We start from the raw sequence: 16,831 nt of genomic DNA, 5'->3' as shown, positions 1-16,831 counted from the left end.
TACATGTCATGGGTCATCCATGCCTACCTGGGCAATTCCGCAGTTAGAGGGACATGACCCTAAAATTTCAATTTGTTTTTTTCCTTGATTTTTGTGTGTGATTTACGAAAGGACACATTGATGATTCAGGAAAAAAATATTTTACAGGGTATATTGATAGTTTTAGGTGGTGAATTCACCAATTTTGAACAAGAATTGTTCCAGATAAATTTTATCAGCAAAATCTCCATAATGGCAAAGAAGATATCTAGTCAAATTAATTGCCATTTTCTTATCAAAAATATTGAATTCATAGAGGCAGTGTAGTGCTTTCATGGATATATTAAGTAAAATCAACCTACATGTCTTCAAAATGCAAACATGTGTGCATTTCCCAACCCCTAGAAAGTCATGTAACGTTACTAACCGAAAAGTGAAATTATTTACCTCCAGAGTGTATAAAGTGTCTATGAATGATAATATTTCAATTTTTCCTGCTGTGTCCAATGACTAATTGAAATATATAAATAAGTATTACTTGTCATGATAGAAGTTAGAAATAACAGCAATCAAAATGTGTAACGTTACTAACCATGTAACGTTACTAACCAGCCTTTGTGTATTGTAACGTTACTAACCATGAAATAAGTGAATAAGACTCGAATAGACAGGTCCTGGTCAAGACAAAAGTGACAGTAAGACAACAGAGGGCAGTATGAAGACAGTGGGGGGGGGAGGGGTAAATTTTGGAAACATGTGGCTGATGCATGCTTTATGTTGCAGTGACCAGTGCACAGTACATACTCTTCAATACATGGTGCACAGTGGTGGTGTGGGACAAGGTGAGAACACGTAAACATACTGTAACTGATGCAAAGAATTTTGCAGAAGCTGCAAGTACCATGAAGAATGTGTCTGTTCGTGAGATTACTTCCAGTGAGATCGCAAAGAGGAACGAGAAGCTGAACCTTGATGTCATCTTCAGTGAAGCCAAGGCCATTACTGGCATAGCAAAGATGCACTTCTTCAAAGTGGTAAATGACGAGGTGGTAGCCTATGTCCTGAGCAGAGACAAGCACGATGAGGCAACCCAGAGCAGCAGTGAGACCATTGCAGCAGTGGGAGACTGGTTCATAGTTGAGTACGATGGAAAACAATTTCCAGGAGAAGTTCTTGCTGTACGAGATGGAGAGTTCCAGGTGTCAGTAATGGCACATGTCGGGAAGTACTGGAAATGGCCTTCAACTAGGGATGCTATTTTCTACATGAGACACCAGATGATTTCCCCGTTGGATGCACCAGAAGTAGTGAACAATCGAGGCCATTTCAAATTTTCTGTCCCAATTTGAAATTATTGTACGGTGGTTTGTCAGGTGTAATTACATTTCAGGTACAGCGAACAGACTTTTGTTTTCACGTCAATGCAGAGATACGTTCAAAGTGGACTAAAGAAAAAAAAACATATCACATATCTCTAGACTTGAATAAACATGAATTCAAATACTATGATGTAAACTACTGTCACAATATCAAATGTTGCATTATGGCCATACACTGTACATACTACATACCGGTACATTAGTTTTTGCTCTTTGGTTTCTTTCCCCTATATGAAAGGTACTCTTGAATGAGGAACACATACAATATGTACTGTTTTGTTCAACTTGTGAATTCCAGTGAATCACGATGAACTGTGATCAGCATAGTTATGGATCTGTGGATATCACTTGACCCAGTCTTTAAAGTGGTACTCTTTTGTTGTTTGTAATTTATTGTAACTTTTTCTTGTCTTTTTTAACACATATGTAATTTGTACCATTGTACAAGTACAATGACACTATACTGCTTGAGTTTGGTGATTGAAATAAGAGTTTCATGTCTTATCTGATGTTTTTTTAGCTTATTTCACATTCTCTTGAGGAAAAATGTAATGATTTGAGATTAAACATAATTCTGTGAGTCATTGTAATCACTGGACAAAGTGTAACGTTACTAACCGTAACGTTACTAACCATGATTTTTGTTCCTAATTTTCAAACAAAGCTGGAATGAGAAAGGATATTTAGGGTAGCTATTGCCCTTAAAGCTAGAAATGAAAAAATAGAGTTGATATGTTTCAAGCTATACCAATTTTAGCAAACTTTTCATTCAAAGATGCTCATCAATTTTTCATGTCCTTTTTTTGTAACGTTACTAAACGGCATTAAAAGCAGTTCTTTCTTCTAGAATGTTTCATGAAATGATTTCATTCTTTGCTCTGTTCTACGTCTAGACTAGGTTGATCTCTGGTGACATTAATGAGACTTTACATCCACAGATAGAGAAAGGACTCTTATCTAAATAATGAGAATGTCCCTAAAATGTAACGTTACTAACTGTGGAATTGCCCACCTGTTGTTCCCTGGTTAGCTTATCCAGCCACTACCAGGTGAGTGCTCAGGGGTATTGACCCAATGTTGTAATTTATCGTATTGTCTCAGTAAAAACGTTATCAACGAGTGTCTTAGAAACTAACAATTATTGAGAAGAGTCTCAGGGGTCATCTCTCAGAAATTGATGATTTATTTAATTTCTTTTGGTAGAAGGGCCAGAACCAACATTTTCATACTACTGCCATTTCACACTTTTTGGTTCATTGTTAATGAAATTTGGGTTAAACTGTTCTGGGAATGGAAATGCTACCTATAAAAAGGTAGTGGCGGCCAAAGTTCCAAACTGAGCAGAATAAATGAGTACAGGTACTGTATATATTGGGAAAAAAACACCCATAGTTGCAAAACCCCTCACAAATTCTCCATAAAATGCAATAAAGGTAAAAAAATGTAAGTCATACAAAAAACACATAGCAGCAACCTTGCCTCTTCAATACACACCATAATCATGATGTCAATGTAATCTTCCTCTGGCAGGAGCTGCAAGAAGGGATAGATCGAAGTGCCAAAATGGTTGGCTCGTCTCGGATTGATCTTACTCTTGGCGTCACGAAAAGCCAGTAGTAATTCTTTTCGCCAGTGAGACCTCAGATGCTCTATTCGCCCTTTACGCTGGTAAATTGCGCAGGGTGGAGGGGTGGGGGATAGGACATGCAATAAGTACCTGCTTCAATAAACGAATTCATCTTGTTTGAATATAAATCTGCTAAATGAAGAACCAAAAGCACTGGTGTACATGCTATTGACATACTTTCTATCCCTGCCGGTGTTGTTGCGGAGAGTGTTGGTATTACAACTAACATTTTTATAATCAAGTACACCTCATTCATCGCAGTGAAACAAACACATAAAGCGCTTTGAAAGTCTTTCATGAAATAAGTGAATTGATGACAGAAGAGCGAGAGGATGGTCATGAGTTTGATGCACAAATATGGATGGTAATATAAAAAACATAGGGGACAGACGAATGAAAAAGAGGGTTCAGCAGGATGAGAGGAGGCATAAGTGAGGCAAGGGGAAAATTCTTCCTCTTCTCCTCCTCTTCCCTTATAAGGGGTGAGGTCCAATGGCACCATGCTTCTGCCCTGCTTTGACCATGATACTCCCACCTTATCATGAAAAAAAATGGAAAAAATTTTCAAGTTAAATGATAAGTGACAGATGATTAAGGTTCAATACAATAAATAGACAATAAAGTGATCGATAACATGGTAATCTCAGGAGGTTTCAAACGAATGATGAATTATTCGGGCCTAAACTAGGCACGGGGAACATCAAGCGTTTGGGCCGGATCTGGCCCACGAGACGTTTTGATGGAGTGACATGTGTCCGTGTGGTGATATTTGGTTCAGTATTTTACATGGCTGTTACGTTGGAAGGGCCGGCTGTATTAGGACTGGACGTATGCGGACTTGCCTCTGAGCTGTCTAGCCTGGGTTCAAATCTCGAATCGGCTATAAACTGCCATCCTGGTATGTTGCGTGCAAGTCTATCAATATGGATGTAGAGTACATGGGTGGACATTGAGCTGGGTGTCCAGTTTCCTAGCACTAGTTGGTGTATGTTAAAGACACAATGGTGTCCTTCGCGAAGGGAAGGAAAACGGCAAAGGAAAGTTTGTGAATTATTAATTAAATAATGGGTTTCATCAAATCTAATAACCCAGTGATTCCCTGTGACATGGTCAATGTAAAATCATATCCGGCATGATGTGATGCAGCACTCAATTTGAGGTAGCAATTATGAGATAATTAATTGATATTTCCCCTTTGTTGAAGTCGGATTAGATAGTTGGTTGAACAGTATTTCTGTACCACTTCCGTGTGGGCTAATATTTATTGTATTTGTTGGATATCGTAGTGGGCCAGTTGGTCCATTGGACCAAATTTTCATTAGTCTTCACGCCCCTTGTGGCCTACCTGCTTGCCGTACTGCTTGAGCATTAGCTTGCCTTTTACCAAGCCCAGATGGGTTTGAGCCAGGGTGGGGGAGGGATAATACGCTCGTTATTATTATTGCCAAATGATACGACTGTACTCTTATTGTTGTTGATATTATTGGAGTTTATTAATAATTAATTTGAGAAATCCCACCGTTTCTCCTCCTCCGGTTGGTACAACCGTAGCAAGCGCAGCTTTCCGGCATCTTTCAAGTATTTCAGATGAAATCTTTCCCAGACCGATGATGGCGGACGAGCTTTCCAATTTGGCCGTGATTTAATCTAACTGCGTCCTCTAGTGGTTGAGATGTAACTCTACGGGTCTATCGTTTAAACTAGAGGTGGGGAACTTTCCTCGTCTAAGGGCCGTAACAGCTATTTTAAAACTTGGTGTAGGCCAGATATATTCTTGGTGATTTGTTAGTAATTTAGACAGTACACATATATGTAGATAAGTAATGTAACTAATCATTCTGACTTGAAAAGCATGGCATTCAGTCAACTTTATGCTTCTTAATGCTCGCCGTTCTCTCAAAGACGGTTAATGATGTATTTAAAATCACTTATTTCACCGCTTTTTCTCTCAAACTGTGCAAACATTTTTGTTGATGGCAATGCTAAGACAAAATAATTCATATTTGTGCTCACTTTTAGCTCGAACTAGAAGATTGTACACTGTAAACAATATGTACTAAGATACAGAGCAAGTGTGTGGTTACCAAGCTAGTCCTTCCTGTTCACTTCCTGCCAAGATTGATGCTCGTAGCTGGGAATATGGTGATACACAACTTCTGAGGATTAAATATGTTATAACATAATAACTTATTAAATTTTTTAATATTCCTACATAATTTTTATTAACCTCCGCCATCGAAGATGGACGGAGGTTACTGTTTTCACCCCTTTCTGTTTGTTTGTTTGTTTGTTTGTGAACAGTATTACGGAAAAACTCCTCGACGGATTTCGACGAAACTTGGTGGGGGGTTAGGTATGGTCCAAGGATCATGCCATTAAATTTTTGACTTGGTTTGTATGGTTGGGAGGTTTGATTTACATTGCAGGATGCCCCAACGTTGTCATGGTTGCTGACCCCCCCCCACCCCCAAAAAAAATTGTTAGAGAAATTTTTTTTTGGTTTTTGCATTTCTACATGTTTTAAGTGATTTCCAACCCCCCACAAAAATTTTTTTTTACCCCCCCCCAAAAAGATTTTTTTTTTGTATTTCTACATGTTTTAAGTGATTTCCAACTCCCCCCCAAAAAAATTTAGAGAATTTTTTTTTGCATTGTCACGTTTTAAGTGATTTCCAACCCCCCACAAATTTTTTTTACCCCCCAAAAAAGATTTTTTTTTTGCATTTCTACATGTTTTAAGTGATTTCCAACTCCCCCAAAAAAAATTTAGAGAATTTTTTTTTGCATTTTCACATGTTTTAAGTGATTTCCAACCCCCACAAAAAATTGTTACCCCCCCAATTTTTTTTGCATTTCTACATATTTTAAGTGATTTCCAATCCCCCCCCCCCAAAAAAAATTGTTTGAGAAAATTTTTTTTTTTTTTGCATTTTTACATGTTTTAAGTGATTTCCAACCCCCCCCCCCCAAAATAATTGTTACCCCCCAAAAGGGGAATTTTTTTTGCATTTCTACATGTTTTAAGTGATTTCCAACCCCCCCCCCACCAAAAAATTGTTAGAGAAAAAAAAATTGCAACTTTTTTTTCAACAAAATTTCGATTTTTTTTTTTTGCATTTTTACATGTTTTAAGTGATTTCCAACCCCCCCTCCCCCCAAAAAAAATGGAGAGAAGAACTATAACTCTGTCAGCACTGTTGACATCATATTTAATGAATAAGATATAAGGTTCACTTGAGTGACTCAGCAGTATTGGCGGCGGAGGTTTTGCACTCTCCCGAGTGCTCCCCCTCTAGTTCATTATATTTTCCTCCTCGTGCCATTATGTGCACAGGGCTGCCGAGGCAGTTTCATTGGCTAGGCCCTTGGGGAGGCTACAACCTGGACGGGTCGCCAATCTGACACTTCTTCTTCTTTCGGCTGCTCCCGTTAGGGGTCGCCACAGCAGATCATCCGTATGATCCGCATGGTGATTTGGCACATGTTTTACGCCGGATGCCCTTCCTGACGCAACCCTGGTCGCTTCTTACGACACACAGGGATATGGTACACCTATTTTAACCGGGGTATACACTGGTCCAGAAAACTGGTACTCATTTCGCCGATCTCGGAAGGATGACAGGCTGAGTCAACCCCCTGGTGTATTAATCCAGTGGCCCAACGGGGCTTGAACTCAGGACCTTTTGGATCCCAAGCCACTACCCTAACCACTGCGCCAACACCAGGCTGGGTCGCCAATCCGACACAGGATACTTAAATAAAAGTGCAGGAATTTGTAATTTATTCATCTTTCCTTTGCCGTTTTCCTTCATTCCTGTGACTGCGTGCGAAAGATACTGGACCTTGAACAGAGAATGTAAATACATGTAATAATGAAAAAGACAGGGAGACCGAGTTAGTAATGTAGAACTAGTGGATTAGAGCAAAGTCTTTCCACAGAGTTTTCTCGAGAAAACGCATCAAGGCACATCCGGGTTCTCTGAGCTCGGTTGCTCGGAATGGTGATGGCAGACGAGCTTTCTAATGGGGCCATCTGATTTGTACGTGCTGAATGGGGAGCACGCAGTCTTGTTGGTGAATGTAAGTCTATGGATAGACCCCACATTGGACTCAAACAGAAATTACATGTTTGCTTAAAATTCCATTATAATGTGCATAGTAGATGAAGCCATAATAAGAAAAAGACTGCAAATGTACAATTTCATTTGGAGGGTTATCAGCAAGGTGCCAAGCTCATCGGAATGCCTGTATCATGTGTCAGGCAAAAGGTCATTAACAGTCAACTAGAGAAAGTCAGCAAAGTGTGGAAATATTTTCATTAAAAACTGTTCCGTCATGTGCAAATCTACAACAAGAGCCACTGAATTAACACCAGGTGGGGTCGACTCAGCATGTCATCCTTCCGAGGTTGGCGAAATGAGTACCAGTGTACTTGTAAAGAGGCACAGCATCGGCGGCACAGCCGCACCTCCAAGAATTAATAGCTACCCGGCAGCCAAAGCTGCCATATGCAAGAAGAAGACGAAGAAGAAGCAAATGGAAGATACATTTTTCAAGTTTCAATTTGAAATGAAAAATCAAAACAAAGAAAACAAACAAACACCAAAAATCCACTTGCTGAATAATTTTTGGAATGCATTGATGATGCAGCTTTACAGATTTCAGCCCAATGAAAAAGCAGAGCAACTTTCATTGCGCAGCCAATTGCTCAAAACAGGATTGATTTCAGAGAGCTGCTTGTACGAACAAAGTTTCATAAACAAATCGAGTGAAAGACCAAATACTGCATTGGAGTTATCAGAAGGAATTTGAATAAACAACAAGAAAAGATACTGTAGAGCCATCAGGAGCAACCGGGATAGCATTTGGGTTTCAGCTGCTCCTCCGCTACCCTCAAACCCATCCAGCAACAGACAAGTGAACCTTATTCAATTTTTTTTTATTTTAAAGAATTAACTTGTCCCTATACAGATAAAGAAAGAGAGAAATCAAGAGAAAAAAAAAAGAGAAAAATAAACAAAAAGAAAAAGAAAAGCAAGAATTAGGATGAATATAAATAAAGAAAATGTGAAAAAGTAAAAAGAAAGGAAAGGACCAAAGAACAAAGATGTCGTGAAGAACCCGGATAGATAGATTTCAGCAGTTACTCCCAAGGCTGAAACGCATCAACAGGTACAAGCTATCAGTGGTCTGTCAGCAGAGTAGCACAATCCACACAGCATCAGGATATGATACAAACATAATCAAATGAAAGACCAAATACTATGTTGGATTCATCAGAAGGAACCCGAATAAGGAAAGAGCAAAGCTCGAGTCACCAGGAGGAACCTGGATAGGATTTGGGTTTCAGCCGCTACTCTACCCTCGAAGTCAGTGCCACCTTCAACAGAACAAAACACGATCCTATTGCAAAAACCAAGCAATTTCCATGAGCAGCTGTTATTACTTTCGCAAAAGTAATCCAAAGAAAACCGAAATGTGGTGGCAATTACTGCATATCCGACCCCCTCAATGCAAATGAGGACATGCAAATTTCTGACTCACCTGTGATGCAGTGTCGGGATTGACAGACCTTGATACCTTCACAGACTCCACAGTTACAAAGCCGGCCTCCTCCATTGCCAACTGTTTCTTGAACATTTGCCGCAGCTCATTTGCAGTGAAAGGCAGCCGAGGAAAAGAGGGTATTTCTTTCTTGAGCTATCATCAAAAGCAAAAGTTAAGCACAGAAAGAGAGATTTACTTCTGATGCACAAACCATATGATTGTCATTCTCCATGCACCGTACGTATGGATCATTCATGAAGTTCTGTTACAAAGGCATGAGTGTGTTCTTCAGTAAACTACCATCACATCGTCATGAATATAGTGTATCGTACTGGCTTCTGAAACAACAGTGTTAGTGCTTTGGGGTGGCAGGTTATGCTGTAAGAGTACTCCAAGAGTAAGGCAACCGGTACTCACATCATGTCGTCAACATTCCAAACTGCCATTTTAATGAGATCTTTAGACTCCATTGTGAGTACCATTACTCAAATATGAAGTCAATGATGGGTAAATGCAAAGGTACACTTGTGACATGTAATACAGTAGCACATTTGGAATTGTCTGCAGTGTGCTCACAAAAGGTTTCAGCTCGGAGAAGATTGAGAGGATTCAAAAACTGTTTTTTTCTGATATAAATAAAACACAAGAATATTTTTGCACTCTATGGTGCAGCAGTTGTTATGGTGCAAAAAGGCTCATGATGAGAGGATTTGCCGATATTTATCCCCAACATGTTGAGATTTCATTGCTCTATGTACCGTATCTCACCTGGTCGTAACATTCTGCAATGAGTGGTAGGCTGTAATGGCCATTGCGGTGTTGATATTGCCATGAAAAATCGGGCCGCACTCTGCGCACAGTGTGCAGTCCCAACTCCCTTTCCTCGGGCAAGAATGGGTAGTGGTCAAACATGTACTGTAATGTAAAGCCATTCTGCTCCATATCTTGCAAGAACCTGGGAAAGTCATAAAGTATAAAATATGGAATCAAATACCTTCTTGCTGACCTTTTAAAACCAATTTTGACAACAAATTAAACACAATGTACAAGTAAATACTGTCGGACCCCACTATTTGCTGGGGATAAGTTTCTGGAAAATGCGGCAAATGTCGAGGCATTGTTTCAATGGCAAAAAGGGGAATAGGCTCCTGGCGGTTCGTGATTCATAAGGGAAAAATAAAAAGAATCCCATGAAAAGCCACAAAAACATGACCGAAAAACCGCAGATGCCCACAATATATATATATTTTTTTCAAATGCGAAAAATAACCCCGAATACACCTGAGAAAAACCACAATGCAAAATACAGGGCTGTGAATGTAGAAGCAGGTCACATTTTATCAACCGCGAATACGCGGGGTCCAACAGTACTCAAGGAACTTTGAAATAAATTGATCAAACGTTACGACAACAATGGGACTGATCAAAAAAAAAATGAAGATGAGATAGACTCAAATAGAAAAAGTTTTAAATTTTGTTTTTAAACTTTGGTTTCTCACACATCAATTAAGGCTAACAGAAAAGCATGTGAGGGATAGAAAAGAAAAGCATGAAAAATATCATTATGCAAAATATGAAAAATATCACAAAAACTGAGGATTGGACAGAATGGCTCAGAAATAATTCTTCTAAAGATATTTATCAGCCAAAAACAATTTCCATTTACCAACCACATTGAGAATTAAATGCAATATATAACATGGTGTATGAAGAAAATTTTAATAACTAAGCAATATAACATCGAATAAATGATTTTAAAAACAATTAAATTAACTTGAAATTCTTCTTTGACTTCTGTCACCATTGCAGATTGAAGAGGAATGAAATTCAAATTTCAAGAAGCATAAACAACCAGATGGTCCTGACAAGATGGTGTAAAGGTTGGTTTAACTTAACTTACGGCTGTCTATAGTCTGGGTTTGATTCCAGACCAGATTATAAACTTTTTATAAACTTTTATAAACTGTCTGATTGATGTTTCATCGACAGGGCATTGCATAAGAAAGTGTGTTGTCCCTGAGATGCGCATTGGTCTGGGCACCATTTTCTAGCATCAGCTGGTGGAGGTTAAATATCGAATGGTGTTTTTAAAAGTAGGTGAGTTATTGCTGGCACCAAGGCCAAATCACAAATTCCTGCCCTAATCTATCGAAGACGCATCATCAGAGCTGCACAGCTGCGCTCCTGAGCATTGATAAAATCCCCCAGCAAAGTGCTGCTTCTGAGAGAAGGATAAAAACACGGTTCATGAACAAACTGTTAAATGTGGTCACACTGATTATGAGCGATTAGGAAGTACTGAGGCCAATAACACACTTGTACCATTTTGGTCTGAAATCGCAGTAAGCCCACAACTTGGTGTTTACGAGCACCGCAAAATGAGTCTCGAACAGGCTATTAATGGATTACAAGTACAGTCGGACCCCGACATTCGCAGTTCTGCTATCCGCGGACCCTGCGTGTTCGCGGTTCACACAATGTGACCTGCTTCTACATTCATGGCCCTGTGCTTTGTGTATGCGTGGTTTTTCTGGCCTGCTTCTCCGTTCGCAGCCCTGTGATTCGCGCATTCGTGGTTTTTAACTGAGTGTCATGGGATTTTTGATTTTCCCTTCTGAATCGCGAACCGCCAGAAACCTATCCCCCTTTCACCAATTGAAACAATGCCCCGACATTTGCGGATTCGACTTCAACATTCGCGGCATTTTTCTGGAAAGTCCCCCCTCACCCCCCCCCCCCCCCACAAATGTCAGGTCTGACTGTTTCGAGAAACATACTGCAAAATGATGGTCTTCACAAAATAAGTATTTGAACAAGATGCAAAATAAATTTGATTGTAAAATGCTCTTTAATAGTATAAAAACTCACATCAGGGGTCATCTGTGAGAGTAATTCAAGGTTGAGGTAAACTACTTATTTCAGAAAATAAAATGTATATGTGGGAAAGCTACGCACCCAGACCGAAAACGAACTAGAAAAATAAAAAAGTAGAGGGAAAGTGAATAAAACTTCACATATTTCTCAAGGTATTCCCTTACGACACATACACACTTGTCATCGGTGAGGAAGCTGCTTGATGCCACCTGAGTAGAACTATTTGGCATGGGTACACAACCTTAGGCCAAAAAAAAAAAAAAATGTTGCATTGGCGTAACCCGCCCGACCCTAAAAATTCCGCCAACCCTACGTTTTTTTTTTGTTTTTTTGCTATCGAAAAATTTTGCCGACCCTATTTTATTGCTATTTTTGTTGTTTTGCTATCGTTTTCAAGTATCTTGTTGATTGCGATCGCGATCGCAAAAACCCGGAAGTGTTTCGGACAGAACCCGCCGACAAAAAGGGTGGTACTCGAGCCGGGGGAGATTTTGGGAGGGATTTATTAGGAAAAAAAAAAATAAATAAAAAGATCCCAACCGACGTACCCTATTTTTCAGTGACCCGTTACGCCAATGCAACATTTTTTTTTTTTGGCCTTATGAGGTGTACAATGGCATCTTTATTACCGATGTGTCCGAAAGTGGACAGGGGTTATGTTATCACCCATCTGTTTGTCTGTCTATCTGTGAGCAGGACATATTAAAAATTTGTGGACGGATTTGGCTAAACTTTTGTGGGCAGGTTGGGTGTGCGACAATTACGAACCGATTCGATTTTGGTGAAGATCCAGATCTGGATCTGGCTACTATAATTTTTTTTAATGATTTTTTTCACCATTGAGAGATAAGATCAAAAATGAAATCTCAAAAAAGTTATGGATGGATTCCGACGAAACTTAGTGGACAGGTTGAGTATTCGACAAGGAAGAGTTGATTCAATTTGGTGAAGATCCGAATCCGGATCAGAGAATATTTTGAAGTGATTCTCACCATTGAGTGATAGGGCAAAACCGATATATAACACAGTATCTCAAAAAGTTGTGAACGGACGACAAAATTAGGTGGATGAGTTGGTTCGGCGACAAAAACAAGCCGATAAGATTTTGGTTCATGTGAGGATCCAGATCCGGCCTATCAATGAGATTCAAAACGTAAACTGTTCAGCCTGGCGAAGGTATGCACTCTACTGAGTGCCATCCACGTGCTCGTTAAGTGGTCAAAGGAAACGGACATCACAAGGTGACAAGTCAGGACTGTAAAAGGGATAACTTAGAACTTCAAACCCCACCTCTGCTGGAGTTGTTGTTGTCACATTTTCCACGTGAGGGTAAACAATATCATGCAGTGCCATAACAGCGAGACAGCATGCGTGGCTGGTCTGCGTACTGATTGTCTAATCTCACATGCGGAACGAATCACTGTCATAATGTGCATCGATGGCTTTTCCACATTCATGAAATTGTAGTTGGGACAAATAATGTTTCCATGCCATGCTACTTCGCTTTGACTCTGGCATGAAGTAATATATATATGTCTGGTGGTTGCTGAATGGTTAGGGTGGTGGGCTTGGGACCTGAGGATCCTGAGTTCAAATCTCACTCGGCTGTTGAATCAATACCAGGTGGGGTTGACTCTGCCTGTCACCTTTCTGAGGACGGCAAAATGAGTGCCAGCTTGCTGGTACCCTGTGTCGGAGGCGACTTTCCAGGATTGTCTCCAATAGCTAAGGCGACTGCTTTGGCAGCACCAACGCTCTGCACAGAGTATGGTCCCAATGGATGGATGGATGGATGAAGTAATATACTCAGGTCTTATCACATCATAATCGTGAGTAAATTATTTCCCTCTCTCTGGTAGTGTCCAGAAAGTATATTGCAATGGCATCAGTAGTTGACTTTTGATCAAACATCAGAACCTATGTTACTCTACCATTAACATTCTTGCACTTCAGGTGAGAATGAATGATTGTTTTCACACGGGCAAAACTGACCACCAATTCTTATGCAATTTCCTGTGCAGTAATCGCTTATTTTACAAAATTACCTGCTCAACATGTCAAACATTTGCTGACGTGACATCGGTCGGTTGCATTTGCGAAAATTCAAGATCATTCACCAATTCACAACCATTTTCAACTCACTGCTCTACTTAAAAATTCCCCCATCCCTACCCATGGTCATTTACTCACCCTTTAACCATACCTCACCAAACTCTCTTAATTGTACGTTACTGTATGTTGTATATTTTAACACATTCATCAAATGTGGTAAAGTATAGATTTTACATATATACTGGTAGTTTACCTTATATAATTTGGTTCATGTATTTGCTGCATAAGATGATAGTAAGGTTGTCTCGTATGCATTGTTTTTTTGTCTGTATTGAACTGTTCATAGACTGAAAAAAAAATAATATCCAAAATACAGCGAATTGTATTCATTGTTCTGGAGCAGATGTGCAAACAGGCCTCAGAAGGGTCTAATGGGAAGCAGTTTAGATTCCAGCTTTGAAGGTGAAACTCAATGTTGAAATAGCAGACTACAAAATCCTAACTTGAGGTTATTACCACCAGAGTATCACCCAATGTTTGTATGGTTGGGAGGTTTGATTTACATTGCAGGATGCCCCAACGTTCAGTCATGGTTGCTGACTAATCGTGGCAAGAATTCCAAAAAATCAAAACCCATTGGGACCATACTCTGTACAGAGCCATCGGTGCTGCTGAAGCGATCTCCCGGGCTATTGGGCACAATCCTGGATGGGTTGCCACTCCGACACAGGATACTCTAATGGCTCCATCATTCCAGCAAGCTGGTGCTCATTTTGCCGACCTCGGAAGGATGATAGGCTGAGTCAACCCGACCTGGTATTAATTCAACGGCATCGTGGGATTTGAACTCAGGACCCTAGGATCCCAAGTCCATCACCCTAACCATTAAACCAACACCAAGAGGAGGAGATTGGGACCATACTCTTTGCAGAGCGTTGGTGCTGTTTAAGCAGTCTCCTTGGCTATTGGGCACAATCCTGGATGGGTCGCCACTCTGACACAGTATACCAGCATGCTGTTACTCGTTTTGCCAACCTCGGAAGGACGACAGGTCGAGTTAACCCCACCTGGTATTAATTCAACAGCTGAGCAGGATTTGAACTCAGGACCCTAGGATCCAAAGCCCACCACCCTAACCATTAAGGCAACACCAGGCATAGCAAGAATTGTTCTGACACCAAGGAGTTGGGCATGGATTTGTGATCGTGAGTGCCAATTTTTTGTATAAATGATCGAGGCTTGTGCAAGAGTGAGAGCAGAATGGAAATGGAGAAACACCGACAGCAAAGTAGAAGTGAGAGTGAGAGTGAAAGTGAGATCAAGGAGAGCGGGAGAAGGAGGCATGGGGGCGAACAAGGTGCATGCAAGCTGAATGAAACACGGCAAGAAGAGGAAGGGGAAAATGGGGATGAAACAGGAAAGGAATAAACCAACCGACAACAAACAAACAAAAATGGGAGAGGTGGGGGAGGGTCGCAATAACTTGGAAAAAGGCAATGCTTGGGAACGGGGTCATTTTGGGTGGAAGAGATCATGCCGATTAATGTGGTGAACAACTGGATCTGTTCCCCACTGTTTTGTCCCTTCCACTCCCGCCCCTCTTGTCTCATGCCTCCTTGCTGTGAGTTGTGTGTTAGCTCTCATACGAGCCTCGACCAAGGTATACAAAAAAAAAAAAAAAATAAATAAAAAACTGTCTTGAAGCCCTGTAGGGAAGAATGGGATCAAACGCAGTTGGAAACTTGGTTCCATATTTGGTTCGTCATCGGAACCACTCAAATTCTACCAAATTGAAACCAGTACGTGGCTCCCGAATGTACGTTCACACATCCATTTTTAATTTCTTCATCACAGCACATTGGTAAATAGTAAATAATTATCTGTACTTATTAAATATTCTTATCTTTGGCATAATTTGTTTCACCAGTTCATAAAAATAGCAAAAGTTTTTTTTTTCTGAATGAAACCATTCGATTTTCTTCGGAAAAAAACACCAAAGCATTTGATTAGTTCCAAATACGTTAATTTGAATTTTTGTTTTTTTGGAAGCCCATTTGATGGACAACGTGAGACCCTAAATCTATCTAACATAACCAGTATACAAGCACCTTCCAAAACAGACAGCAACTATTTTTGAAAACATTAGTCACATCCTCTCAGGCACAATTACCAGTTAATTACCTCTGGCCTTTCAACTATTCCATCAATCATCATAACCACATCCATCACTGTGATCTCTCCGGAGAGAATATGGCTCGATGGCTTAATCGCTTTGACAGGTGGATCAAACTGGCATTATGAACTCAAATTACTTTCACAATTAATTGCATGGCCTCTTCTGGCATGCTTAGATGACAAATTTTTCAAACAATGAATGCCCTGCTAACTAAACTAATCATAAAATGGATTTGGACAACAGGAATGCAATAATGTGGTTATGCTGCAGCTCGTGCTCTATAACTCACCCATCGAGCATTTGATGAAGAGAATCACACCCCTGGGTTTGCTTACGCGAAGTGCAATACCAAGCTTAGCGATTGCTGATAATAATGCGTGACGGCAGCTGCTTCTTTCACAGAAAGACTGGCAAATAACAGGGGATGATATCACCTTGGACATGATATCACCGACAATTTCTATCGCACACAAAACGTGTTCACAAAAACAGAGGAACGATGGAGTATTGTTTACATTTTATAATTACAAAATTATTTTATCGGCTGAAAAATAAATAAATAAAAAGGTAACAAAAACACTCGGGTCATAAATCTACGTGTGTGGAAAAAGTATGAGATTTGTCCAAAAAAAATAAAAGAACATAAGTTAAAGTATTAAAGATGAACTATACATACCCTAGTTTCAAAATTGTTAATTGATTGCAGATTAGAGCCCATGCTTCCTTCTTCTTGTTCTAAATTCGACTCTCAGATGACATTGATCCAAAGCTTCCATTCTTCTTAATCAAGCATTGCTGTGTGCCGTTCCTTTGCCTCCAGGCCCGTATCCTTCTTCACGTTTATGTAGTTGAGAGCTGGTCTCCATCGCTTCGGTCTTCCATGTTTAGGTGTGCAGAGTACAACGTTGGAAACAGGTTTGTTTTTGTGGTGGTAACAGTGCCCAGCAGTCTTGAGATGTCTTCTGCTAATCTTAACTGACAGCCTTCGAAGAGAACCATAGAGCACTTTATTGTTCAGACGAATGGACATTGAAAGCTGAACTCATAAGTTGAGTATTGCATCCATCAAGTCCCTTCTCGGAGGTCACAGTGAAGGTCCACGTTTCACTTCCATAAAGCAGGACGGACTCATTGTGGTGATTGCAAGCCTAATTAATTAATTAATTAATTAATACACATACATATATATGAGCACGC

At 40.1% G+C, this 16,831-nt stretch overlaps 1 protein-coding gene across 4 annotated transcripts in view; it reads right to left on the bottom strand.

Annotated features, from left to right (window-relative positions):
• The window catches only part of POLRMT (RNA polymerase mitochondrial), a 131,638-nt gene that overhangs the window by 82,014 nt on the left and 32,793 nt on the right, over positions 1-16,831 (bottom strand). For all 4 annotated transcript variants that reach the window (XM_085850089.1, XM_085850087.1, XM_085850088.1 and 1 more), the window contains exons 6-8: positions 9,301-9,487; positions 8,530-8,685; positions 2,853-3,023 (exon numbers count right to left, since the gene is read on the bottom strand). In XM_085850089.1, the coding sequence (XP_085706215.1) occupies positions 2,853-3,023; positions 8,530-8,685; positions 9,301-9,487 (514 nt within the window). The remainder of the gene's footprint in view (positions 1-2,852; positions 3,024-8,529; positions 8,686-9,300; positions 9,488-16,831) is intronic.

The sequence above is a fragment of the Eptatretus burgeri genome, chromosome 12 (assembly GCF_056783735.1).
Source record: "Eptatretus burgeri isolate ZD-2024b chromosome 12, Ebu_testis_v1, whole genome shotgun sequence".
Classification (NCBI taxonomy): domain Eukaryota; kingdom Metazoa; phylum Chordata; class Myxini; order Myxiniformes; family Myxinidae; genus Eptatretus; species Eptatretus burgeri.
The sequence above is the reverse complement of the archived record's forward strand: the minus strand, read 5'-3'. Positions and strand labels throughout refer to the sequence as shown.